Raw genomic sequence first — 27637 nt, forward strand, 5'->3', positions numbered from 1 at the left:
TGTGCGCCTATATTTTGCACATTCAAATGTTTGTATTTAAAATGCATGTATTTGTAAATATGGAGTGAAATAGGGATCAAACAATTGATGTGGCTGGTTTGTAGGTTGTACATATCTACATTTTTTTCACAATTATAACAAAATATCAATAGACCTATGATGAACTCCCCAAGTGTACCACTTTTTTAAACATTTGTTTTTTTTGTCAGTTTTCCTCTGTACGATTACCAATAAAGCAAAAACTTTTATAATAACTTTATTTAAAGAGTAATTATTAACAATAACAATTATGCACAAAATCGGCGATGTACTAACACACAAAAAGCAGCAGCAACTTCGGCTTGAACACTAAAAATTAGGTTTACGTGAACTATTTACAACTTTTTAATGCCGTAATTTCGCATGGAGTGACCTCTGAAAGAATAATTGAACCCTAAAAAAATTTCCTATAAACTTAATCTTGCTTTTCCAAATAAAACGAAAAAATCGCTTCCAACATTGTTTATTTGTACAGGTACAATTAAATATTAATTGTACATTTATATACAATAAATAAGGACGGGGGGTTAATATTAACGAAAGAATCTAAAAAAAAAAACAATCACAGTCATCATGCTTGACTTAGTGCGACACTAACGAAATATATACAAACAAACAATAAGTTAAAAGTATAAAAAGAAAACTTTCAAGTGAGTGGAAAACCTTACAGTGTAGTCGACAACTACAAAATAACAATTCAGTCTCACTAAAAAACGTAAGCTAATACACATTAAAAGATTTTGTAAAAGCAAGATTAATTATTTAAATTAAGGCATTTACAATACTCCTCGATATACGATCAACTACTTCTCCTTCTTCTCCGCTTTCTTCTTGCCCTTCTTCTTCTCCTTTTTCTCTTCCGCCTTTGTCTCTTCTTTATTCTCCTCTGCTTTCTTCTCACCTTTGTTTTCTTCCTTTACCTCCTCACTCTTATTTTCTACCTTCTCCCCCTCCTGTTGTACTTGGGCGCCCTCTTTGTTCTCCTCCGGTTTCTTTTCTTCTTTGCTCTCGGTTTCCTTACTCTCGAACTTTTTAACTGCTTCCGCCACTGGAAGGTTGCTTTCCTGCCCTTCGGCGGTCGCTTCGGGCTTCGGTCCTTCCGCGGCTTCGCTGGGCGGTTTCTCCTTAGTTTCCATCTGCTCCGCTTCAGCTTTGGGGGCTTCTTTGTTCTCGGACGTGACCAATACTGCTCTGTTTTCAGTTACGGGCTGGGGATTTTCCTCGGCCGATTTTTCTTCATCTTTCTTCTCCTCGTTCGAGGTTGGTTCTTGGTTCGTGCTTTCCGGTGAGAATTCCATCGGCTGAGGCTGGTTTTCCTCGGGTTTACTTTCCGATGGCAGTTCCGTCTCCATGGTTTGTACTTCAGTCTGTTTGTTTGCGCCGTCGGCGGGTTCTTGCAGCTTCTCCTCCACCTCCATTTTTTCTTCGGTTTTGGGAGCTTCGACGTTACCCGCCGCCTTGGCCTCCAACACCGATATGGCCTTTTCTATGCACTTGATGGCTTCTTTTCTAGCGGATCTGATCGTTTCCTGACCCTGGGTGTCTATGTCGTCCAATTTGAGGAGGTTTCTGGTCAACATCTCGTCCAGATACAAATACTGTTTGTCCTTGGGCTGCCCGGCAAATTGCTGTACCTGCCCCATCAGTTCCGACACGTCTTTCTGGATGACTTGGATCTGGTCGATTGGTGTTCTGGGTTTCTGCTGTTGCGGGGCCGGTTTTGGTTGCGCAGGTTGCTGGGGAGGCGGCGTTTGTTGTGGAGGGGCTTGCTGTTTGGTCTGCGGCCCGTCTCTTTGGACGGGGATGGGAATTTCCTCCTTGGGCTGCGGTTGTGATGGAACGTGTTGCTGGGGCGCGGGGCGTTGCTGCTGCTGTTGCTGGTAGTAAGGAGGCACGTTCTGTTGCGGATATCTCTGCTGTCTGAACTCGTCCGGACCGAACCCTTGGTGCTGTTCAAATCCCGGACGATGCCACTTGTCGAACTGCCTCGGTTCCCGGTTAACGTACTGCGTGAAGTGCTCTGGTCGTTGTCCGAATATCCTTTCGGGTTGTGGGCCCGCGTTGTAAGTAGGATGCGGTTGGGAGAACGTGGGGGGAGCCGTTTTGGGCATGACCGGTTCGTCTCTCCCTTCTATGTGGATAGGAATGATCCGTTCCGTCGTTTTACCGTCGGTTTGTGTTTGAGCCATGTTTTCGCTCTCTTCGGGCTGGGGTTGGTTGACTGGTATGTTTATACTGGAGGTGAATCTCTGCCCTTTCTCTGTGGGGGGTGCCGACATAGACCTTTGATTCCTATCATTAACCGGTTCCTGTTTCTGGCCCAGGTCTGTGGTGTTGCTCTGTTGGATGTTATTCCTCCCGCTTTCAGAAGCGCAGGGCTCTTCCGCGGTGGTCTGCTGTGGGGGGCACTGCTGGGGCTGTTGGTATTCCTGCGATTGCGGTTGGTAACTGTACTGGTGTTGGTAATTTGGATGTTGGTAACTTTGCTGTTGGGGCTGCTGGTATTCGGGCTGTTCCTTGTAGAACTGTTGGGCGTACTGTTCGGGGTCGAAGTTGTCCCTGTCGAACGGGAAGCCGAATCGCTCGAAGTTGCCGGCGCCGGTGAAGGGTCGTTCGAAGCGTCTGTGGAAGTCGTCCGTGTCACCGCCGCTGGACTGTCGGCGTCTCGAGAAGTTACCTAGGTGCTCCGCGAACTCTGGGTGTCGTTTGGCAATGTCATCTAGCTGGGAACGGAAGTGACCATCTCTGTCCGTATCTCTCTCGAAGGGAAAGCCACTCTGCAAAATGAACGACGGGTCATTTACTTACTTTTACAAGGAGCCTTAAAATTAAAGATTTGCTACAGCGTTTTTAGAATTTCAAGAACAGAAAACAGTTTTCAACTAATCTCCATCCAATTAAATTATACACCTTAATACCTAGTGAATAGCTAATATCATTCATCAGCAGCATTACAAAGACGAGACTAGTTTCAATTCCATCAGTATGTCATACATGAGACAACTAAAGGATGGTTTAGCCATTTGGGCGCCTATATAGTTACCGACATGTTTCAAGTTTGGGGAGATATAACCTACAAAGTATATGTCAAATCTTGAATGCCATTGCTGCTTAATGCCTACTTGGCACAAACCATTACTTTGTACCTACTAGTAAAGATTGACCTACTAGGTAAGTGCTATGAAAACGTGGTTTGTTTTACATTAGGTGAATACGATTAACGATATTGTGGGAAATAACTACGAATGAAAGCATTATTTGTAGTTTCCTACAATAACGGTTAAAACATCTATTCACTTAATTCAAAAGAAATCATGCTTTCATAGCACCTACACAGTAGGTCAGTCTTTGCCAGTACGTAAAAATTAATGTCGAATGACAGTAGACAGCGAGTGGCAATGACATTTAAAATAATACGACATATTTTGTAGGTTATATCCCATCCACACTCAATATAGAAAACAGCTGTTCAAATATTTGAAAACTAGAGAACTTTTCAAAGTTGCATTTCGGAGATATCTACCTAATCTTTTTTTTTTAATTGTATACTATATTTTTGAAGAGAATATGCTTTCTCAAGATTACAGCATGGATTTTGATAGGCCTATCTTTAATAAGGTAAAAAAAAAAGTAAATTATAAATCAATCCTCGAGAAAGAGTTCTATTCAAATGCGTATGTAAAAAATATACAGGACGTTGTATTAAAAAAAGGAGAGGGTTTGGTTTCTCTCTATGATGCAGAACAGTTTGGTTTGTATATTCAAAATGGAATATTCAACAGTTTTATTAGTGGTTTTGCTTGAAGATTGCATGAAAATTTCCCGAAATGTTGATACAAGACACGAGAGAGTAGAATGTTACACGAATATCCCATCTGTTCCGTACATTTGAAAAATATTTTTTTCGCCACGCGGACTATTTTTGACTTGCGTATAATTAAAAAATGTTAAACGCAATTCAATATTTTTTTATGTATCGGAAGCAATAAATTTTCTGTTAATCGTTTCATAAGTTAGAAATATCGAATTCTTTTCGTATGATAGGTAACTTACAGTTTCGTCAATGTCCATTGGAATGTGATTTCGCGAACTACCCTTCCGAGCAATCAAGGGAATCGTCCGTATCGAGTCCACTATAGGCGAGGTCATGGCCTTTTAAACAAAAATTATCCGAAACACCCCGATTAACACAAAAACAAATCGAACAATTTTCCCTCACTATCTTTTCGTTTGTAGGAAGACACTTGGATCGCGATATGTTTCAGTCGTTGCTCTTTCGTTTTCACGCGCTGTATATTTCAAATTGTTGCGCTGATCCCGTGGTTTCAGTTTTATAAGCCGAGTATGCCGTGGTGGGGAGTTCTAGAAACTACGAGAGCTTTCGCGTAAGTCGTCGCTCGTCGGGCTGCGATTCGTTTGTTCTAGCTGATTCCACGACGTTCTCGGATTCTCTAGAAAAAGGTAGGCGAGCGAATAAATCTGTAATAGGATTTAATAGGAGGGCAAAGAAAAGAGCGTGCGGCCCGTGTTAGACACTACTACTTCTTTTCCGTCCCAAAGATGGTTATCAGTGGGGGTAATTGATGGGTACTCGCGCGTCGCGAACAAGTGATATGAAAATTATGCCTGCTTACAAATGCAATAAAAACTGACATTGATTCGAGACTTTCGTTTTAAAAATACCATATAATAATTACGATCGTCGGCAGGAGCTCGTTTTCTCCTAATTTAGCAGAATCATGACCAGTACCACACTTCGACGTATTGTTGGGTTTATTGTTGTAAAAAAAAAATAAAGGTCGCGTCATAATTGGAGCGAATTTTCTTAAATGGAAGATCGATTGTTAGTAAGGTTTAGGTTCTCAGCACTTACGTCTATCACGCGATACTTTTATTTGTTCCGATATGGATGACTTGCACTGAATCCTGTCACAGAACAGAACTAGAACTGACTAGCAAAAAATATTGAGCAATAATTGGATGCAATGTATTTATAACCGAGTTGGTTACTAGGATCGTAACTACATGTCGAATGCGATTTGGAAAAAAAGCGGCTCTATGCACCGAATGTGTATTTGGTTTTGGATTTGCTTACTAGTTTTTTAAAGCGTAAGTGAAATTTTAGAAACAACTTTTTTTTACTTTAAGTCTAGTCCAGATCCGCAAACAATTTTTACATAGAAATAAACAAAAGCTCTACGCAAAAACAAAAACATGTGCCCGTAAATAAATCCAATCGTTAACATGTTTTTTTTTGCTGTCCCTGAACAAAAGTTTAAGGGCAAACGTGGTCTGTCCACATTGGTCCACATTAAAAAATGTTATCGACTCGGTTTGAATAGTTGAAAGAATATACAGGCTATCTTATGGTGAAGGCCAATTAGAATATGTCGGAAACTACTTTGATTTCAACTCGCTAATTTCGAAACTTTAATAATTGAAAAGATCTATAAATAGGTATAAAGAAAGTAAAGATGAGCACTGTATAGTTATAAATATCGTACCGCTAAAAAACTATCCCTTTAATAAGTTACGGTATGAAATATATCAATTTAGGACGTTGATTCATCGACTTTGACCCGTTTATTCAATTTCATACTTGAAGTGAAGAGTGTTTATGTTAAATTTGGTACTTCGGTTCTCGTATTAAGAGCCAAACTATGCCAAGCATTCGCGTCCGAAGCCGTAACGTCTATACCAGACACGTGCGCAAACAATATAATTTTATATCAAACGTACGGAAACTGAAAATATGCCCATTTCGTGATAAATCGCCCATTCCCAATTGATACACCGTGTGTTTGAGTCACGCCTATATTTAAAACAATCTAACAAGTCACGGAGATTTCGTTTGTATACGTACTGTCACTCTTCATTTTAACAACCTGTTCTCCGTCGACATAACAACCAATATACATATTTACTATCTAATTTGTTGTATGACATCATTTTTGTTAATATCACGGCGATTTGTTACGTAAATTATATATGTTTGGATTACACTAATTTATCTTTAAACTGGCCATACAATTCCTAGAATCTGAACCACCGTGATTTGTTAATGTACACGACAAGATGCAGTGAAGAATCCATTGTTTTTACCGCACAATCGAATCGTTGTGGTGACAACAGCAATTGAATTTCAATTCTAAGCTGTCTAGATTAAGTAATGTAGAAACAGCTTTTCGAATGCTGCTCGTAACTATTGGTACATAGTATTATTGTTTGGCTATACAATGATCTGCTGACTGCTGTTGTATGCATGACAAATTATTCCAGTTTCTGACGAGTCATTGTATGTCAGCTTTCATTTATAATGAGGTTAGGGCGGCAAATTGTTGGCAAAGCATCTAATCCAATGTTTTCAAACGTGAACGGTATTTTGTCACGGAAATGTAACGAGCGTTCAAATAAAAACGTGGTCGAAGTTGGCTCTGACACATTGGACGTAGGGAGTAGCTTATAGCGACCAACTTAACCTCATTTCTCAACGAGCTGTATAGCAGCTGTCAGTTTCAATAACGTTAATGACTATATAACTTTATTTTAAAGAATAATCGTAATAACAATAACAAACAATTAAAGGAGCTGCGGAAAGTGTCCCCCTCCTTGTTCCAAGCACTTTTCACATCTGTTCCTCAAAGAATTAAAGACATTTTCTAAGATGCTCGGGGTATTGTTAATTTCACGAATCTTGTCTATAAGTCGAGCCTGCAGATGGTTTAAATCAGGAACAGGCAGTTCAAAAATAGTGTTTTTAAGGTAAGGCCACAAAAAGAAATCACACGGCGTAATATCAAATGACCTCGGTGGAAATTCATGTTCAGCATTGAGACTTATTAGTCGATTTTGGAAAACTTCCCTCAACATATTCATCGTCTCGCCTGCCGTATGTGCCCTTGCGCCATCTTGTTGAAAGTAAAAGTTTGTAATTTCGTTTTCTTCCAGCTGGTTAACAAAAGGAGCGATAATTTCTTCTCTATACCTTTGCGCAGTTAAGAGTACCATTAAAAAAAATAGGTCCATAAATCCTCCTTCGATTGAGAGCACACCAAATTCCAATTTTTTGAGCGTGTAGAGGGCCCTCGACAAAAAAGTTATCTGGTTTTTCAGAAGACCACATTCTCATATTCTGTGAGTTTACGTAACCACTTAAATGAAACCAGGCTTCATCAGAAATAAAGGTGATATTATGAAGTTCACCGCAGTTGTTTAAAAACCATTCACAAAATACAGCCCGTCGCGGAAAATCAACTTCATGAAGTTCTTGCTGACAAGTTAAACGATATGAGAACAAACGCAAATCTTTTTTTAACACTGTGTGGCAGGTACCGACTGATACTCTCACCATTTATGATAAAACACGTACAGAAGTTCTTGGCGAATTTTCCATTATTTGTTGGACATTTTCTTTTAATTCTTCAGTCCGCTTTTTAGGTCGGCCGCTTCCTTCTTTTCTTGTTACACTGCCCGTTTCACGAAAAACATTAACACAACGCTGAACTGCACTTTGAAAAATTTTGTACTCAACAACGCCGGGAAATTGATTTTGAAATTCTATGAAACATTCCTCAATAGAATACTTCCATATTCCATCAATCTTGCGTCCATTTCTAAAGTAGGACTCTATGATAAACACTTTTTGTTCTTGAGAAAACACCATTTTAAACGCTTTTTAAAACGAAAATATTCAAATTGATAGCGGCGATATAGCGCTGTGACAGATGACGTTTAAGTTCATTTGCTATACGCTACGCCCTACGTCCAAATTTTCAGAACCAACTTGACCATGTTTTTATTTGAACGCTCGTTATATTTTTCGAAAACGAAACGCTAAATTATGAGTAAATTTTGTATTTATATTATTTCTGCTAGAAAATGTGATGTGCACATTAAAAGTAATGTTTACTAGATGACTGAGGGTGTACATTAAATTTTGATCAAAGACAACGCACCTTATTTTTTTGAATTGCATACATTTATAATCTACAGCAGCAACTAAAACATTATTTTGTCACGTGATTAATAACGCATTGTGACGTTATTTAGTGCTACCGAGAACACAACTTGTTTCTCGGCCGCCTGCAGTTTAGTCTACAATTTCCGGGTCTAAAGAAATGCGCATTAAGAGAACTTCGAAGGAAAGTAAATTTGACTTTCTCTCTGAGCTCTCTTTACTATGCTTACGCTGTCGAGCCCTCCTGTCAACGTCGTCCATCTTATCGATTTTCGACCACACTAAATGACGCCACGAATTAGCCCGGCTGCAAACGAGCGTTTAAAATATTTATTATGGGCGCCAAACTAAAATAATTAAAAATTGATTTGATTATATAAAGTTATAGATTACTTCTAAATATTTAAAAAAAGCATATGCAAACTGTGATTAATTAAAACATTATACAGTTAGGAGTTGGATTAGATATCTTTTGCATCCTGGTATCGAGAAACATTGACTTCATTTGACGATAAAAAAAAATTGAAATTATATGACTGAGCTTAACACCTTTAAAAATAGAGTAAACAAAGTAATTCTCTACTTGGCGTTAACTTTTAAGCAATTAATATATCATTAGAATTTCAGGAATTGTTAGAGATACTGAAGCTTTTGGAAAACATTCCACTGGTGACAGTCGCTCTGTTTAAAATTTAGATGTAATTACATTTTGTAGTCCGACTTACAAAAATTCTTGAACCATTCTGATGAAATTTTTTGTTTTTTCCACTGGCATAGTTTGCTTCTTCTCTTAACCAATATTTTCAAGAAAATAACTTCCTTTTCGTATGGTTGTTATATTGGATTTTATTTAAAATGGAATAATTGTTATTGTGGTATCAAACAAATCACACATTTAAAGAAAGCTTCAAACATTTTTCCAATTAGACAACTAAAACCGATTTTTAAAAAGGGCAGATTTTCAGTGTTTGTTAAATAAAATCCAAATCATTAGGAATTGAATTGAATCTCTTAGTGGTATGTTGATAAGCATTAAAATTAAAAACCATTTTGCCCACTTGCCCAAGATTTTCTGTTTCTAATAGTTACCGAGATCCCTGTTTGCAGTGATTATTAAATTGGTTCAGTAGGGACTGAAGAAATGGAAATGTGATTATTAATATGATAACTAATTGTGTGAGTTGCTGCACCTTGTCAATAATCGATTATAATTTGAAAGAAATCCAGGAAAACTTGAGAAATTCCGTGATATTTCTAGATCTATAAAATTCCGTGATAATTCCAAGTTTGCCAGACTGGTATACCTACTCCTTGAGATGAACTAGTAGAAGTGGCGATGCCTTGTATAATATATTCACAAGATTATTAGAGGTCAACAACTTTTATAGCTATAATACCGCTGATCAACATTTGAATATACGTATTTCTTCTGTACTTTTCAATAAACAGTACTGATACGACAACGAGGCAAAAAATTTCATATCCACTTCACATTCCTGATTTATTGTTTGGGAAACCATCACCTGTTTTAGACTCGAGGCTCGAAATTCGTTCGATTTGCCTTTGTAACTGTTGGAAAAATCATTGCAGGGAGGATGCGATGTCATTTTTAAAGCGCAGACACGCTGATTACATAAAAATAACAATCCCAGGAACTGACCCATTAAATCATACAATCAGCGGCTGAATAAACGACCATAAATAGACCATTCGAGAAGACCAAGTGAATCGAGTTTTTGCGGGGGTACCACCCACAAGTACCATCTGAAATTGGCAAAGAAATAAATACAACATATGCTGCCGCACTTGCTAGACTCTAGAGCGAGTTCGCTGAATCACGGACAAATAAAAAAAATATATTATTTGCTTGCGACATTTTGGAGTATTTGTACTTGATGAACCATTTCTGTCGTCGTAATACATAATTTCATGAGAATGTCATCGTGATTCTTTAATAATATCTGAAAAACAATTGGGAATGAGGTACTGAATATTTAAAGATGATGATATAAGAATAATTTTCTTTATCCACAATCACCTTATAATCGAACTTTTATCCACACTTTTAAGCCGTCTAAAGTGATACTTTATCCACTAGTGGAATAAAGTAACTTTATTTCACTAGTAGAATTATGAAAAAATAATAAACCTATAATAAATCAAATTTAATTTATTTACTTATTAACATTAATATAAGACATTTCGTTTTTGTTTTATCACATGTAACTTCCTTTCCGTTAATAACAACCGATATTCAGGAATGAAGCAACTATTGAGGGTACCTGCGTCAGTGTGTTGATTCCAACAAGCTGAGAAGTAGGTATATTTTTGATTGATGTATCTTAAAAAGAATCTGTCTTGTGTTAGGCGAATTGGGCGCAGAGACATATAATTTTTCTACATATTTCAACAATTCCCACAAAATCCTTCTTCTATAATTTTAAATTTTCTTGAAATGCCCGTCTTGGTGTCAAGTATTGAAACAAGTAGGTAACTGCCAACATCCTGTACGTCACTAATTTTCAAATTTGTCGATTCGCAGCATCGACATGCACCAGATCTAAAATAATTCAATGTTCACTATATATACCTAATAACATGTAAAAGGTAAAGAGATATTACCTTAATCATTAAATATCTTTATCGGAAGGTCCAGTAAAAAATTCTTCAATATGTGCTCTTTCTAATACTGCAGCTTTTTTTGCTTTGTATCCTCTCGATTCACTCTTCAAATAAGCAGTAAGCTTGTTATATTTTCCAATGTCTATATTTTTGTAGACCTTTATAGTTGCCTTCAACGTCGAATACTTCGACTACATAGATGAAATTGCATAGTTTTTCTTCAAATTTAAAAAATACGATGGCATGACTTCTTCATTTAGTCATTAAACATTCTTGCGTGGATAAAATGCTACTTAAAACACTTAAATAACTGTTAAAACATTGCAAATGACAAGTTTTTTTTACTAAACTTGCTCAGGCTTATTTTTGAGAAATCAGAAACATGAACAAGTCTATTGGATATATTTATATAGTAACAATAACTATTATTCTTTAATACAGTGGTACACAGCAAGTGGAATGGCTTGAAATCGTGTTTTACAATATACTTCATTTAGTTTTAACGATTGACTAAACTCCCTTATAATATACATTTCTCGAATTCCTAATGATTCTTGAAATATCGGGGTTTGAAGTTGCTAGGTCTTATTGGTAGTTGCTAAAGAGTAAATTGCATTGTAGTGACTAGAGCGCTTAGAAAACAATGTGGTATATTTTAATAAAAATCGAAAGTGTAATTATTAAACCTGCTCAATGTGACCACCGCCTGCCTCGTGTAACGCATAACTCAATCCTCTGTCGAAGCTCTCGTTCCCAGTTGTAGATCTCCATATTGTTTCTCGCCTCATCAAATGTTGTATGAATCTTGTCAATGAGTTGGTCCTTGCAACTAGGCTTTCTCATTCAATAAGTGTCTTCGCATGTCCCTATATGAAAAAGTCCAACGGGTTGAGACCCGGAAATCGCGGTGGCCAAGCAATGGGACCACCACGACCTATCCATCGATTTGGATACTCTTCATTGAGGAAATTAGTGACGCCTCTTCCATAGCGGGACGGAGCGCCATCATGTACAAAGAATATCGACCTTCTGATTTGAAGAGGAACGTCCTGAAGTAATAGAGGTAGATCGTTCTCCAAAAAAGCCCGGTAACTTCAGACAATATGTAATAGTATAAAATTAAAGCCATCGAACAGATTTTTTACCATATTTACGGAAATATTTCCGAATGAGCAACAGTACAAATGCCTTACACGAAATGATACATGCCTCGAATTCTGAATTCCTTTCTGTAACACTCGCTGGCTACTGGCTTTGAAGATGATTGAACGCAGACCTGATCTGATGCTCATAAACTACTCGAAATATCAAAGAAGTTATTCAACTCGTCTAATTACTTAGTTCCCGATAGTGATGGCAATCCGTAGAAAACAACGATTAAATTTTAAATTAAGTACACGTGTTTGTACCAATCCCACGCGCCTATTTAATAACCTGCTTTCTATTTGGCTAAATTTATAACATCTGCACATCACATAACGCGTTATTATTTCAGAGATTTTGCAGTGCGTCTATTTTTTCATAAAATAGAATTTGAAGTACATCTTATCATTAATTATTAATATACAGATAGAAATGTCACGACACAGGCAATTAGTAATTCCAGATCTTTGTGATCAACCTGTATATTTTCACTGCTTATAACTCTAGTGGTATTTCTAAGAAAAAAGATTATTCTATTTTAATGGCAAAACGAATTATTTTTCTAACTTATATTGACCAAACCTAGCAAAAGTTCTCTTTTCTAAAAATACGATTTTCAAATAGAACGTAGATAATAAAATTTCGAAAAAAGTCATTGACGTAGAAATTCAGATAACTCGAAAACGAATTCTTTCCGCATATTTCTTCATAGGACCTTTTTTTTTCTTTCTTATTTTGACCCTGCGATTTCAAATCTTAAATGTATTCAATAAGTCCTGAAATACCCTGTATAAATTCGACATTCTCAATTTTTCTTCGTTGTGGCGGCATAGCTAACGCATTTAACTCAAATTGTACCATAACTATTATTTTCCGCAAATGTAAAACTGACCGGAAGTGTCGACATTTTGTAATAGTCTTTGACCAATTTTGACAAGAGCGCTTTTGGCAGTTCTTAAACCACATCGTTTCATAAATTAACAGTTGACGTCATACGTTCAAATCTCAACAGGTTTTGTCAAAACAGCGGCGACGGGTCAACGGTATTGGAAAAAAAATTACACGGATGCTTCGACTTAGAGACGACAATGGTTCTATGAATAGACAGAAGTAAATAAACAAGCGCTAAACGCAAGAGTGACTTGTCACCGGTAAGTCCAACTGGGTTTTATAAAATTAAAGCATATGGCTATGCTGCAGTTTAATTTAGAACAATATTTCACAGAAATACCGGTTTCTATTGCGTAGTTTTCGTTATTCCACAAGGGGCATAACTCAAAGATCCTTTTATAGAAAACACTCTTTTTTATATCGCGTTCTAGTAGTATTACATATGTAAAGTATAACACAACAGGAAATAATTTTGAATTTAATTGAGTTCATGTTACTCCTATATTTAATTTCCAAAATCCTTAATTATTAAAAGATACATTTTAATTAAAACTTCCGTTCTTGACAAGTATTTGTTTAAAATGCTCCATATTTTTGTGAGTTTCAAAGTAAAATGTTTGATGGATTAAATACTGATACATTTTTTTATTTAGAAGAGATCACAAACTTACATCTCACTTAAAAATTAATTAAACTAGTACCTTGGCATTTTTTAATCCTTTCTTCCATAAGACTTCCTGATAAATAATAATTTGCTAATTCGCCAACTTCCTTGACCAGAAATATTTATAATACTCGTAACACCACTAAATCACTATAATACGTTTATTGACATTAAATTTCGCATATGTATGGTAAATCTTAAATAAGAACGTATATTTTAAGCAGCGGTATAGTTTACTCTGTGTAGAACATGTAATTAATAGTTTGTTTGCAAGAAAAAAAAAACGGAACAAAAAAGTAAAATTTAAAATGCTCACGATTTATTTAAATGGAAATGAGAACCTGCTTGACTTCCCTGGCATAGTCTTTCCGAAGTCAGTTGAACATGTATAAAAACGCCTGGCAATAAAATTTAATAACTTTCATATGCGTCCCTAAAAAAGTTTTCTGCTAAAGGTAAAAAATTCTAATAATTTGTATACAGGGTGTTCCTAAATATCATGTACATAAGGGAGGGGTAATTCTTTGGCTTATTTCATGACTAAAAGCTTCGTTACCGATCTACAGGGTGTTGAAATTTTAAGATTTTTTTTAGTTTTTTCTCTATAGCTCCCACAGTTTTTGAGATATTTAGCCCAAATTTGGAATATAGGTTACGCTGTAGGGCTTACATCATTGGACATGCCAAATGGTCGTGATATTCTACAGTTATATTTTTTTGGGGTTCATGCCCCCCTCTTCCCCTGAACTTTTGTGCGGTGCGCCGCTGGTAAATTCTAAAATCAAAATTTAATTTTACGTTTTGTTGAGAAACTTTTTTTTCCTCTTTATGATTTTTTCGTATCTGCGACCGTTATCGAGAAAAAAAATAAAAAACGATTTTATGTAATTCGTTAGATGAAATTTAAATTCTTAAAATGGTCCAGTAGGCTCTGATTTTATTTAGATAATCTCGTTTCTATTAATTTTAAGGTTTTGAAACTTATTACTTGCTGTAAATGTAGCCCTCGGCAAGCAAAAAAGTGTCTTTTTTTTAATTAAAAAAATATTAAAAATTTTTCGATATCGATTTTTCGAAAAAAGGTCATTTCGAAAATCGGCTCTTCTTGTTCCACGAATAGTCGTACAGAAACGAATCAACTAATTTTTTTCCTTAATTCGCGCATTCAAAAGCGCTCTTACTTTCAAAATCTTCATTATCTCGACTTCTGAACCACGTACAAAAGTCTTGCTCAAAACTTGCATGTAGAAAACACAAAATAATTCGTATAGACGTAATAAATAAATAAATAATAATAATAATAATAGTAATAAAGTAGCAAAGCAATTATTATAATATCAAATTAATTGTGTCAAGTACCGTAACCTCGCATAATTTCTGTGTATAATAAGTTATAAACATTAATTAAAATCTAATAAAACCTGAAAGAAAGTGTATTATGGCGGCGATATTTTTTGTTATGAATAATTATTAAAATGTTAACAAGAGGTGAGAGAATTTTAGACTAAAAAGGTAATTATGCTTTTGAGGCCATAGTAAACGTCATATTTTGGTTTAACTCGTCCAGCTACCCCAGATTAACTACAAAAGGATTTTTTCTGCAAGAGATACAGCAAAAACAAGAAAAGTCGATTTTTGACAGTTTTCTCGATATATCCCGAAAAGTAATATAGTAATCAATATATTTAAAAATACGAATGGATAGGTTTTTTTTTTAATAGCTACAACTTTCTCATTTAACTTTTTTCGATTGGAGTTCAAGTTTTGTCAAAAAACCGTTTTGTTTTTATATATATATATGAATTTTTTAGGTTAACTTCGCCGTTTATGCGCCACAGGAAAAGAACTCCAGCGGTGTGCCGCTCTATACTCACAATACACAATGTTACCGACTGCTATAAAAACACATGCCATACACTCGAACAACAACGCATCAAACTCGTTCATATATGCACAAATGTATGGCCAACGTCCCTCGGCAAAAAACCTCAACCGACAGGGCAGGCAGTATCGAATAGATTGATCGATGCGAAGCTTCAGATCGGAGACAGATGTACAGTGATTTTTTTTACCAGGGATGTCAACATACATTGCGCGTTTAACAATGGGGATTTTAGCAATCTCTCCAAATTGAAATATTCACATCCACAATTTCAAACTGCCTTACTGCATACAGAGTGGTGAAAATTTCAATTTTTTCGTACAATTTTTTCCTGTATAAAAGCTGGCCTAGTTAATATGTCGTAATGAAGAATAATAATATAAAATTAAATTATTTCCGCTTCATATGGCGTGTCCTTCTGCCGAAATTGCATACTTTTATTACCAAACAGCTGCCAAGAAATAAACAGCGCTAATGCAAAACCACGCCGCAAAATGTAATCAATCCGCATCCTACATTTTGCGCACCCGGTATGCAGAATCGTTCCAATATGTCCGTACTCCGAGTTCCGCGAACTCTTTTGAATTTCGGGTCGAATTATGACGCAACCAGCTTTGTTTAAGGAAGTAAACTCGGAACTCGCGATGTAAAAACGATTTGCAGTGGTACGTGCTGGTTTTTGTATACGGAAAATTAATATGCCCGTGGAAATGACGCACAGCAGATTTACATTCGTGTGGTGTTAGCCGTAATGGCAAATATGTCCCTGCATATGGCAGAATATGGAAAAACCTCTTCGGGAAATGAGTGGAGAATATTACTACAATAAAAGAAATGTAAAAAAGTTGCGGTAAATATTAGAACAGAATCGTTCCAAGATTTGTATATGTCACACCGTATGTCGCCGAAATTATAGGTCAAAAGTCATAGCCGTCCAACAAAAAGATTCATGTTTAGAACTTTCTAAACAAGAATAATTTATACATCAATGCCCACACGTCTCCATTGCCGAAAAAAATCAAAGCTTTCTTTTTTTCTTCTTTGCGAGAGAAAGTATCTATAGACTACTACTGATACGGTTACCTTCTAGGTCGAAGACAATGTACTTTAGACCCGCTATGTTCCGTAATCGGTAAGGTCGGCGCCTTTGAGTTTCTTGTAAACACGTTGGATTTATTAATCGAAGACTTTTGCGGCGGAAAAGGGGCATGTCTTTTCGATTTCTGCATCCCCAAGGTCGCCGCAACGCTGCAGGAGTAACCGTATATCCAGGACAGGCCCAGTAATTTTGTTTTAATTAATGCTTGGTGATTATCTAGATCAACGTGTCGCAAGTTCACACCCCTATTCAAATTACAAGCTAATATTGTCTATGACGAAATGATGTCACCTACGCCGATAATAAACCGTGATAATTTCACTTTTTTTAGACAGATATTTATTAACTAAAAGTGGGATATTGAATTAAGATACAGTGTGTTCCCGGATGGGATACCGCACGCTTGTAAACTTTTCTATTGTTGATTGTTCGAGAAAAAGTTATTCTTGATAAAAAGTTTTGCTTATCTTGGGAAGCCATGGGCAGTAATCAAATATGTGTAATAAAACGAACAGGGCGTCCAAAAAATTTCTAAATGTGAAATTTTCCCTAAGCAAAGTTCCTTTAATTTTTGTTTCCGTTAAAAATTGTATTGTTCGAGAACTTAAGAAATGCTTAAAGACGAGGTTCAGTCAGAAAAGAACAATAATTGCATTTTGCAAATAAAAAGACGCCGCAATTTTTAACTATCTTACATACTATACAGGGTGATTCAGAACTTATCCAAAAAAAAATTCTGGATGAACAAGGGACTGAAAAAATCAAAAAGGGCAGTTCGAAAGTGATTTAAAAATACACTTCTGCACGGCACTGGAAAGTGGTCCACTGTAAAACCTGACCTGGCACAATGTGGTAGTCATGGCGGCAGTGATAAAAACGGACAAAAACTTGAAAGAATTTCGCAAGGAAAAGAATAAATAGAATTTTATAGTACCTATTTTATAGCACCTATTTTATATCAGCAAATTCAACTGCTTTTACTGCTATTGTTATTATTAATTAATAAAATTAATATGTGGTTTTAAATAATAAAATAATTTGACATATCTTAAGTTACAACAACTGTTCAAAATTTTGTCCACCGACGTGTAAACACATTTGGGTCCGTCTTACTTAGTTTCTACCAACTAACGCAAATGCTGTCTTGTTTCATCATAACACAAATGCTTCACCATAATACACATGTTTCTTGCTTCACCATAAATTAAAACGATATCCATTAACTCGGAATTGCTATACATGCAAGCCATTTTTGACACTAACTACTAAAAAACTATTGTAAACACTATCGCAACGACGATTATAAAATCGGATTTCAGTATTCGGAGTCGTTGAGGCCACGTGGCATAATGTTTCATAAAATAATTGGTCCTTACTATTTAGAAGAAAATCATAATCAAAATTCGTATTTGGAAATTCTTAATGATTTTGTTTTGGCAGAACTAGAACAAGTGTATCGGACGCTATGAACCAATACCTGGCCTGTACGACCACCCGACTTGTCTAAAGCAAAAAGTGTATTCAAACGATTTTCACGATAATATTGATTTACTTAAGCAAAAAATTCAGAAAATTCAGGAAGCTGTTGTCACCATAAACGAAGAAATTATTTCTGTGTACAAGGAATTTGGAAAAAGATTAGAAAATTGTGCGTTACTTAAAGGTTTATAAGTTGAATAGGACTGACTTCTTCGTTGTTGCTTTTGTTATTTCTATTTTATAATTACTCGAAACGTCAAGAAAACTAAGCCGACGTGGCAACCAACCCGGTAATTGTTCTACCAAGCTATTTTTATATTAGATTAAATTTAAAATAGAAGTTTTCTTATTTTTTACAATTTCTATCTGCTTTAAGTAAGATAGTTAAAATTCGCGTCTTCTTATTTTCAAAATGCGATTCTTCTTCTTCTTCTTCTTTCTTGAGTTCTCGAACAACTTTGTTAAGTACAGTTTTTTCGAAAACAAAAATTAAAGGCACTGCTTAGGAAACATTTGGACGCTCTGTATGTTTTATTACTTGATTACTGCTCATGGCTTCCCAAGATAAACAAAACTTTTTATCAAGAATAACTTTTTCTCGAAGAATCAACAAAAACATTTACAGGAGTGTGGCACCTCGTTCGGGGACACACTGTGTATGACGATCCGTAAATTAATCGTGTCAGGTTGTGCCTAAATTAATGTCGACAGATCTATGTCTCAACGAAGTTTTGTTAGTGGGATACAGTTGCTGTTCTGTTTAATGTTTATAAATATTATTACAAAACTAGGAAGAGGTAAATTTTTCTGTTTTAATTTGATTATTTCCAACTTCTTCATAGTTCCGCTTGGAAATTCGAAAAGTTTGGACAAATTTAAATAAAAAATACCTCTTAACCCCGCTGAAACAACCCCTTCCGAATCGTATACAAATTTATTTCAACACCACGATTTTACGTCATATTTAACATAGTTCTGAAAAAAATCGACATTTTGACAGTTGTGACGTAATTTAGATAGTAAATTAATAGGAACTTTTTCTGATTTTGATTAGTATCACCACCCTTCAAAGTTTACCGTACTATTCTTTCGATACAGCGCGGTACAAATTATAACCCATTAGTACTGACGTCACGAAATCTGCACTCGTACCTTAAAGATCCGACCCTGTCTCTTTCCTTTGAAAAATGGAACGAATTTCGCGGCGACCCAGTGACCTTCGCGGATATCTGTGGAAACTGTTTACCTAGAGTCGAAGCCGATGGTGTCCATATATGGGTATGTTCGTCGGCTACCAACTGGTGGCCGGCTGTAGCGAGTGGAAGTGTTACCGCAAGGATAAGTGTTTTTTTTTTATGTAACTTTAATAGCCGTAATTACAGAGCACGTGTGATAAGTACGGGACAGGTATTGTTGTTGTTTTATACGATTTGCTGTTTCAAATAAATCGATGCAAAAGTTACGGTGGAAATATCGCGGAAAATTCTGCAACGAACGTCGTAGTTTTCGGGAGTTTTAGTCACACTTTTTGAAACACAGCTCAAGGTCATCCTGTAACTAAATTTTCGAAAAGTGGACAAAATCGTCGCTAGTCAATTTTGCGTTTCCATAAAAGTGTTACTTTACCTTTTATGTATTTTTTCGTTTGGTAATATTAATTGGTAAACAATGTAATGAGTCACAGTGGCGTGGAAGAAAATGTTTAATAATAACACGCCATCCTAACATCACACCTTATTTTGTCAGTATTCCAGAATAAATTTGTTTACATTTTACATTAGATCTATTAAACTATTATGGAAACTAAGCAATCAGTCTAAAAAAGCCTTGACTTTTGTTTATTTCACGATATATTTTAAGATTTATCAAAAAATAATAAAATGTGGTAAACAAACTTGCCCTTCTATATTTTAATAGATGCTTGAGCATTTTTTTCAGCGCGCCTCTTTTTTTGTGGTGCTTAGAAACTTTTGTTTCCCAAATTAAAAAACCAGCTTCGTGCCAAGTATTATTTGAAGACCCGCATACTCTTTAAAAGCTTTACCTTTTACGTAAATTTGCAGAAGAAGTCCCAGTTACGAAACTCTAAATCCATATTATTTATGCTCTAAATTATGATTTCAGTCGCTAAAATAGTCGTTGTTTCACTTTTCGCGTAACGTCAACACAGGTTTTACCTCGAAACTGCGAATCTCGCGATATTCACATGACAAATGCTGTTACTTAATTACTCAGTTATTATTAAACCGTTTTTACACACGAAACGCCAGAATTTGGCAAATAAAGGTTGTCCGTGAAAAATTTAACGTTAGTCTGTTAATACAAACACCTGTGATGGTTAAAGGCGTTTTATTTTAAATGTGCTAGTCCTTAGGAACACCACAAAAAATACAATTTAATTTTCTTTGAGATATTTTATGCACAAAATAATTTGTTTCTGCGAAAATTATGTTAATGCTTTAATGAGACAATGATAAATTATCAGTGAATGGTTAATTGGTGTAATCTTTGCATGTTAAAAATAAATAATTAGCAGTTTCCCATACTTAGATAATTTATTTATATTCACACGTAATCACACAAACATTCATAATCATAACCATCTATAAATTTACAACGTCCTGCATCTATAATTTAGATATAACCAGCAAATAAACGCACATTTCTAATATTATTTATATAGTGGTTGGCTTTAGTCGAAGTGAGTGGAAAAACAATATTTTCAATAATAATCTGTAGGCGGTCGTGAACGACGATTTAGTTTGAAACGGGACAAACGAAGGAAAAGAGTTCGACACGTAAACTAATTTTCAGAGTCTAGTAGTTAAATTTTTTCATGTCACTAATTCAGGAAAAAAAAACAAAAGTAAGCCATACGCCATTGTCTGCTTCGTTGATATTAATTAGCAAATGATTTAAATTCCTTCCAAATCGATTACTGCAGTGATTAATACTTTTTTTTAATATAACACTGAAATGCAACTGAGAACGCTAAATCGAAATTTGTATATTGTAGCTTAGTCCAGTCACTGAAGCTTTCTGGCTACCAATTTTTTCGGATGGAATGGATCGACGTGAAATTTGAACTGTAGCTAGGGAATAGCCCAAGAAACAAAAGTTATATAGTGCCGATGTGTGCTTTTACCCTTCTGGAGGGTGGGAATTTTTTTTATTAAAAATAACTTCACGATTCGATGGAGGAACGAATTCTAAGCAAAAAATGTTCTATAAGAATTTTTTGTACAGCCAATACTTTTTGAGTTATTTGCGCCTAAACATGTTCGTTTTTAACCCAAAAATGCATGTTTTTGAGCCATTTTTCGCGAATATCTCAAAAACTACAAGTTTTATCAAAAAAATGACCATAAGCAAAAATGAAGGTAATTAAATAGCAAAGAGATTGCTTTTTTAATTTTTGTAGGTGATATAGAACCCGAGTTATGACTCCTAGAAGTTGAAGTAAATTTCGAAGAAATCGAAACGTTCAAAGACCTGTAGCGGAAAAATTAAAGGTTTTTCGAGGAAACTTATATAAAAGCTGTTTTACATTGACAATTTATTGATCAATTAATTCATGAAATCGCTTCAAGAAATTGGACAAGTGTAATGCACCAAATCAGCTGTCAAATAGCTTTCAATTTATTCATTATGTTCTTGACGAATTAGAGCATGTTCTAATTTTCGTCAATTTCTTCATGAAGTTCGCAAGTACCAACCCAACAGATTTCCAGCCTCAGATCAGTAATGAGATTATGTTATTGGAATATGCAAATAATTGTGTGGCGTCGTACTAGTTTTGCATTGTTTTTACTGATTTGTTACTTACAAACACTAATATTTATATAATATGTGTCAGAACGGTACCGCTGTTGTATCACTACAATTATGAGTGGAAAGGTGACATTTTTGAAATTTATTTGCTTCTTTGATTCATTGGTAGAACTGATTTATACGTCAAAAAACTTGACAAAGTCTGTAGCAGTGTAAAACCACACTGTTTACCAATAAATTCGTGAATTAATTCATGAAGAACTTCGCAAATTTATTCACCAATAAATCAGGGTTCATAGTTCAAAAGTAATAAATAATTCCCTGACTTTTCCAGGTTTTCCCTGACTTATAAAAATAAAATCCAGGTCACTTGTAGTTCATTTTTACATACTAATTGGTGTTTATGCATTAAATTTTTTCTCGACTGAACTCCATAATCTTTTTTATACCCTAAGAACCTCTTATAAAGGTTTCAAAACCACAAATAGTTTTCTCTTTCAAGAACCCAGGGCCGGCTTTCACAAAATTTCCAGTTGCAAACATCAAATTCCCTGACTTTCATGAATATTTTTAAAATTCCCTGACTATTCCCTGTTTTTTATGAAGAATAACGAATTCCCTGACTTTTCCCGGTATTCCCGGTTTTCCCGGCCGCTACGAACCCTGTAAATTGTCAATGTAAAACAGCTATAACACTTATTAAAGTTCTTGAAAAGACCTTTAAATTGAGTGGTGGTAAAAGTCGTTAGCATGCAAACTAATGAAATTACAATCAAAATAAAATGATTGGCTTGATTTTTGAGAAAAAAAAATCGGTATTAAAATTAATGACTTGACGGAAAAAAAATTAAACGTATTCCTTCTGCAATTTACTTTATTTATGTATTAACAGTAGATTCTGGGAATTGGAACGATTTTAGAAACTTTTTAAAAAAATATTTCATTTACTTTTGAATAAAATTTTCCAATTTTTAAAAATTCACCCTTTTTCAAAATATTTCAAAAACTAACAGTTATAAAAAAATTATAGAATAAGAAATTGTAGTTTTTTTTTTTACTGAACAATTTGCTTTTATTTAATTTTTGTAGGACAAAATTTGACCAAGTTATGACCGTTAGAAGCTCAAAACTAAGCTCCAAGACTGCCTTTCCAGAGCCCTCTTAGCTTACAAATCTAAAAAACGAAGGGCTCAAAAAAACTACAAATCACAGAACTTAGTGCTTTAAATTCCCTACAAAATGGTTTTTTGAGTAAATTTATAACAAAAGTTATGGTAAAATCGCATTTTTTGGGTAAAATTTTCGGAGCGGGTAAATTACCATCATCTTTGTGTATTTTGGAGCACTTGTGGATTGATTTGAGTAACTATTTTAATAATATACATATACACACGTATCGAGTTCATATGTATATGTATGTGTACATTCGGAAATTGGTCGAGGTCTCGAATTTAGATTGGCACCAAGCAAGAGATTCTGTATACACACAGGTTGGCAGTATTACTTAGATAAAGTGCATGCGCTACATGCAATGCATTGTTTTCATAAATAAATTCTATAAGGGATAGGGGTAGGTCTTCCATAAGGGTTTTTTGGGTGCCTAAAAAGTTGCTATATCTCATAGATCATTTGAAAGCCAATAAAAAGTTTATAATTCAACATATGCATACCATTAAAACATCTCAAGCTTTCAATGATTTTTTTTGTTTATTTTATTATAAGGGATAGTTTTTAAGAGTTGCAACTATGTAATGAGTCGTAAGCTTTCTAATCAATAACAAAAGAAATGCAATACATTGTGAATGCACCAAAAGAATATTTTGAACCGATAAAAACTTTTTTTTCTATTTTTGGCCATGGAAGGGTAGTTTTTAAGGATTTTTAAGGGTTGAAAAGTAATTAAATTTCATAAATTATATTAAACAATATAAAAGGAACTTTATCCAACATATCTGAACATAAATTGAATCTTTAAAATACGTAAAGGACCCCACACATTTTATATGGAAAACGGTCTTCCGGTGAAATTTGTTAAAAATTTGGGAAATTGTTCGTTTTGTACCCCTGATCAAAAGTGTCAATGGGGTCGAAGCTCAAAATGCCCATCTTTAGGCTCTACGGCAATTTTTAGTGGCCAAATATTATTTTGTGGTTTTAATAACCTTCAATGAACTCGGAACTCTCATGCATTTTTTCAAAGAGTTCCCAAGAGTTGCCAAAGAGTTGCCAAAGATTTTCCAAGAGTTCGCAGTTCATAACTGAAGCGGATTTCTAGAGAAAGAATGTAAATAAAGCGAAAGAGAAGACACGCTGAATGAATTTTTGCCGTTTTTGGCCACTAAAAATTGCCGTAGAGCCTAAAAATGGGGGTACAAAACCAACAATTCCCCAAATTTTTAGCAAATTTCACCGGAAGACCGTTTTCCATATAAAATGTGCGGGGTCCTTTGCGATTTTTGCATTTTTTTTTCGTACAAGGGTAGTTTTCGCCCTCAAATAGAAAAAAGCACACATCTAGACAATATAACTTTTGAAGTGGGGGGTCAGACGAGCTTGTATGCAAATTTTCAGGAAACTCCATGCTATCCGAAAAAATTGGGAGCTTTTACCTTATTTTCGCCTTCAGTGACTGGACTAGCTATGAATAGTTATTTTTGTATCTAGAACGCGAAATAGTACTTTTGCGTTCAAGAATGGAAGTTATTTTCCCGAGATTAGCGAGGCAAAATATCCATTTGAGAACGCAAAAATATTTCGCGTTCGAGATGTAAACAATATTTATTTCAAAACTGCAATAAAATAAGATACTTGTGTTATACTTGTATACAACAGTTTAATTTATATTTGAAATCGTTTGAATCGTGTTTGAATCAAGACGGTTTAGTCGCGGTGATTATCATAACGACAGCAAAAATTAGTTGTTTGAATAATTAGTGTCATAATTATATATTGTAATTCATATTCTAAGTGTTTAATTCAAAATGTGCTTGGAAAGTGAAGACAAGCATTTACCAGGGGAAATATTGGAAGCGGCACATGTCCTGTTTCACAGTTAATTCCCAAAAAATCGTTGAGACGTTGAACGAATTCAAAAACAAAAATTTCCACAAGTAATACCATATTTGAAAAGCAAATCAGTTGGAAAATGAATTAACTGATGAAACATTGAAAAAAACTATACGAAATTAATAGAATACTCCACATTTATGTTAATTTTGATGAATAACGACCTTCCGTATGTGATACCCAACTCAATATGGATTGTCTATTGAAAAAAAGCCTGGCTAAACAAATTGGGAACGCGTAGGCAATACATGCGGAAATCGATTATTAAAAATAAGAACTGCTTTCATGACTTTCCAATTTAGAATATATTCGGGCAAGTAAACGCCTTTCCGGTTATCTCACTCGTCAGTGAATGTTGTGTTATTTTTTTTAAATATAGACCTCAAACCTGAACGCAGACTACTATTTACGCATTTTGCAAGGTGGTGGGTGACACACAAATCGTGTTTTAGAGCGTGAATAATCATAGAAACAGTTTTATTCCTATTTTTAACGCAAAACGGACTGGGACGTCTTTAGCGCTGGTTTTATTGACCTATTTGCGAAGGTCACACTTCCAAAAGTACCCCTGCAATGGGATACGACCACTTCCTTTATCGACTAAGCTCCGAACCTACCGATTGTGATAAAAATGAAGGAATTACCGATTTTTTCCTCATGATTGCAGAGTAATTGGTGAAATTTTTGGAATAACAAGGGTTGTTCATTAGCCTGGCTATAGACAAAAGCATAATTCCTATTTACCTATATACAGGGTGCAATTTTAAGTGGGGTCCAGTTTTTTAGGGATCATAGGAATGGTACAAGTTACCCATTCCTGATAATTTCTTTTTAAATCAAACAGTCAAGCTATAATTCGTTTTTTTTTAACTGGTCACTTTTAAAAAACACATTTTATTATTAGTTCTTACATTTTATAGGTATTAGTAAAAAGGGCAAATATTTTTTTACATAGGAAAACAATTAAGTACATTATTATCGGTCTGTATGTGTTTCTGAGAGTCAAAGACAACCCCTGTACAAATATGACCTCATTCAATGTTACACCCTACATTTCTTAGTGAAAAACCCATTAACAGTACACAAATGTGCAGCAACTGTACAAAGTCAGTGTGTTAAAAAATGTTAATAAAGCGATAAAGTAAAATGTCTGTTACAGATTAAACATTAAACAAAAAACAATTGTACAAAATTTGTCAAGCAAACATCAACTTCATTTAATATTTAAACTGTAACAGAAAAAAGTTAAGTAACTAAATGATGAAGCATTGTTTTAATTTAATAATCGCCCAATACCAAACACAGTAGTCCTATCACAACTAAAAATACTCTTAAAAAATGTTTAGATTATAAACCTTTTTCAAATATTTTATCAATCCCCTTATATTCTAATCAGTAGGCCTTGAATGTCAATATGAAAACAATTGATTATATCATAGTCAATTAGATCACGTCGGCTTTGTAATACAGGGTGCTGCGATTAGCAGACGATAGTTATATTATTCGACGATTTTGGTGGTTGGGGTAATTATTAAATTAAAGAGAATATGTTAATTTGTGAAATACTCACTGGCCCGGTACTAATTAAGGGCACAGAAGCTGGAAAAGTTGTAGGTTAGGCAGCCTCCTGCGAATAATAAATGCCACACATCACACCATTGCAACAACACACATATATCTACCAGTAAAAAATACAACAAAGGTTAAAGTATCAAAATAGTGCAACACAGTGTTATTCTGCTTCTGTACTGAAAATAAATAAAAACTTAAAGGCACAGAGCGTTTAATATTTTATTTAGTTAATAATGCAGTTATCAATATTTAAATTACTATAAACTATGCGGTACATTATATAGGCAACCAAAGATACAGATAAAATAAAATATAATATTGTAAAACTATTGAAAGTACTTAATACAACTTTTTTTAACTTAAAAAAGTATCTCTTGACGTATTTATTAGTTCTAATTTGACGACAATACCTATCCCATTATATTTTCATTATCTACAAACTAGTTTGTACTGAAAATACCACAATTTAGTTGTATTTTAATACATAAACAAACCGTTATAACATTGAAAATGTTATTATTGTTATTTGCATAAATATGTACGTATATCTACTTTCTCTTGATAATAATATCTTCGTGTATGCTTAATGAGAAAAGATCAAAGCGTAAACTTCTATGCAATTTCAAGGAGATTCAAGCACCGAAAAGTTCAATGTCACAGTTAAAAGCAATTCGATTTATCAGTTCTAAAATAACCCTGAAGCTTAAGATATAAGCTCAAGGATCTTAAGAGGTGATGTGTCAAATCTAAAATAATCGTCTATAAGGTGTGATACAAATATCACTTTCTAAGAAAATATGTCAGGCACCGAATTAATAAGTGCCTTAATTTTATAGCCATTTCTCGGATACTACTACAATATTTTGCTTCTATATCACCGTGAATTGTGATTTTTTGAAGAATTGGCTTTATTCCAACACTGAATCAATTTCTACTGGGCTTTCCCACTATCAACATTAAAAATAAGTTCAAATATTGGCATACTTTTAACAGTTAACTCTCATTTTTGTATACTATTCCTTGCAGACAACTAAATCTCATTACAATTTAACTTAACACTAATCTGTAGTGGTGCTGCTAGGTTAAACGGCGAGTTAAAAATTAACCCTAAACCACAAGCTAAAATAGAAAAATAAAGCAGGCAAAATATAGATATAGATAATTAGGTTAAAAATTTGATATACCTACAACCTAAATTAATAAAAATAGAAGCCAAAAGTAAAAAATACTTACAAAAGCCTGCCGGGAAAAGGGCATACTTATAAAAATACTGTTAAATAATTAACAAAAATCACTTTTAATAACACAAGAGTTTTTAAAACAGCAATTTAATTCCAGATCTTTCTCAAACGTCCCGTGTCGGAGTAGAATCATCTGGAAAATTTAGTTAAACTAAGTGCTACGGCTTAAACATTGTCGCTCTTAAATTGATGCCTAAAAATAAATGAAGCG

The 27637-nt window shown here is 34.7% G+C and overlaps 1 protein-coding gene across 2 annotated transcripts; it reads right to left on the minus strand.

The window, feature by feature from the left end:
- Nucleotides 1–240: 240 nt before the first annotated feature.
- Nucleotides 241–27554, minus strand: LOC108907267 (BAG domain-containing protein Samui). Of its 2 annotated transcripts, none has more exons than XM_018710872.1 (2): nucleotides 27419–27554; nucleotides 241–2816 (listed from the first exon to the last, which is right to left on the minus strand). In XM_018710872.1, exons 1-2 carry the CDS (start codon nucleotides 27440–27442, stop codon nucleotides 843–845), a joined length of 1998 nt encoding a protein of 665 aa, XP_018566388.1. In that variant the 5' UTR covers nucleotides 27443–27554; the 3' UTR covers nucleotides 241–842. The 2 variants fall into 2 exon arrangements, with proteins under 2 accessions (XP_018566388.1, XP_018566387.1); XM_018710871.2 differs by lacking the exon at nucleotides 27419–27554 and adding an exon at nucleotides 4093–4353.
- Nucleotides 27555–27637: the final 83 nt, after the last annotated feature.

Source organism: Anoplophora glabripennis, unplaced genomic scaffold, assembly GCF_000390285.2.
Source record: "Anoplophora glabripennis isolate ALB-LARVAE unplaced genomic scaffold, Agla_2.0 scaffold168, whole genome shotgun sequence".
Classification (NCBI taxonomy): Eukaryota; Metazoa; Arthropoda; class Insecta; order Coleoptera; family Cerambycidae; genus Anoplophora; species Anoplophora glabripennis.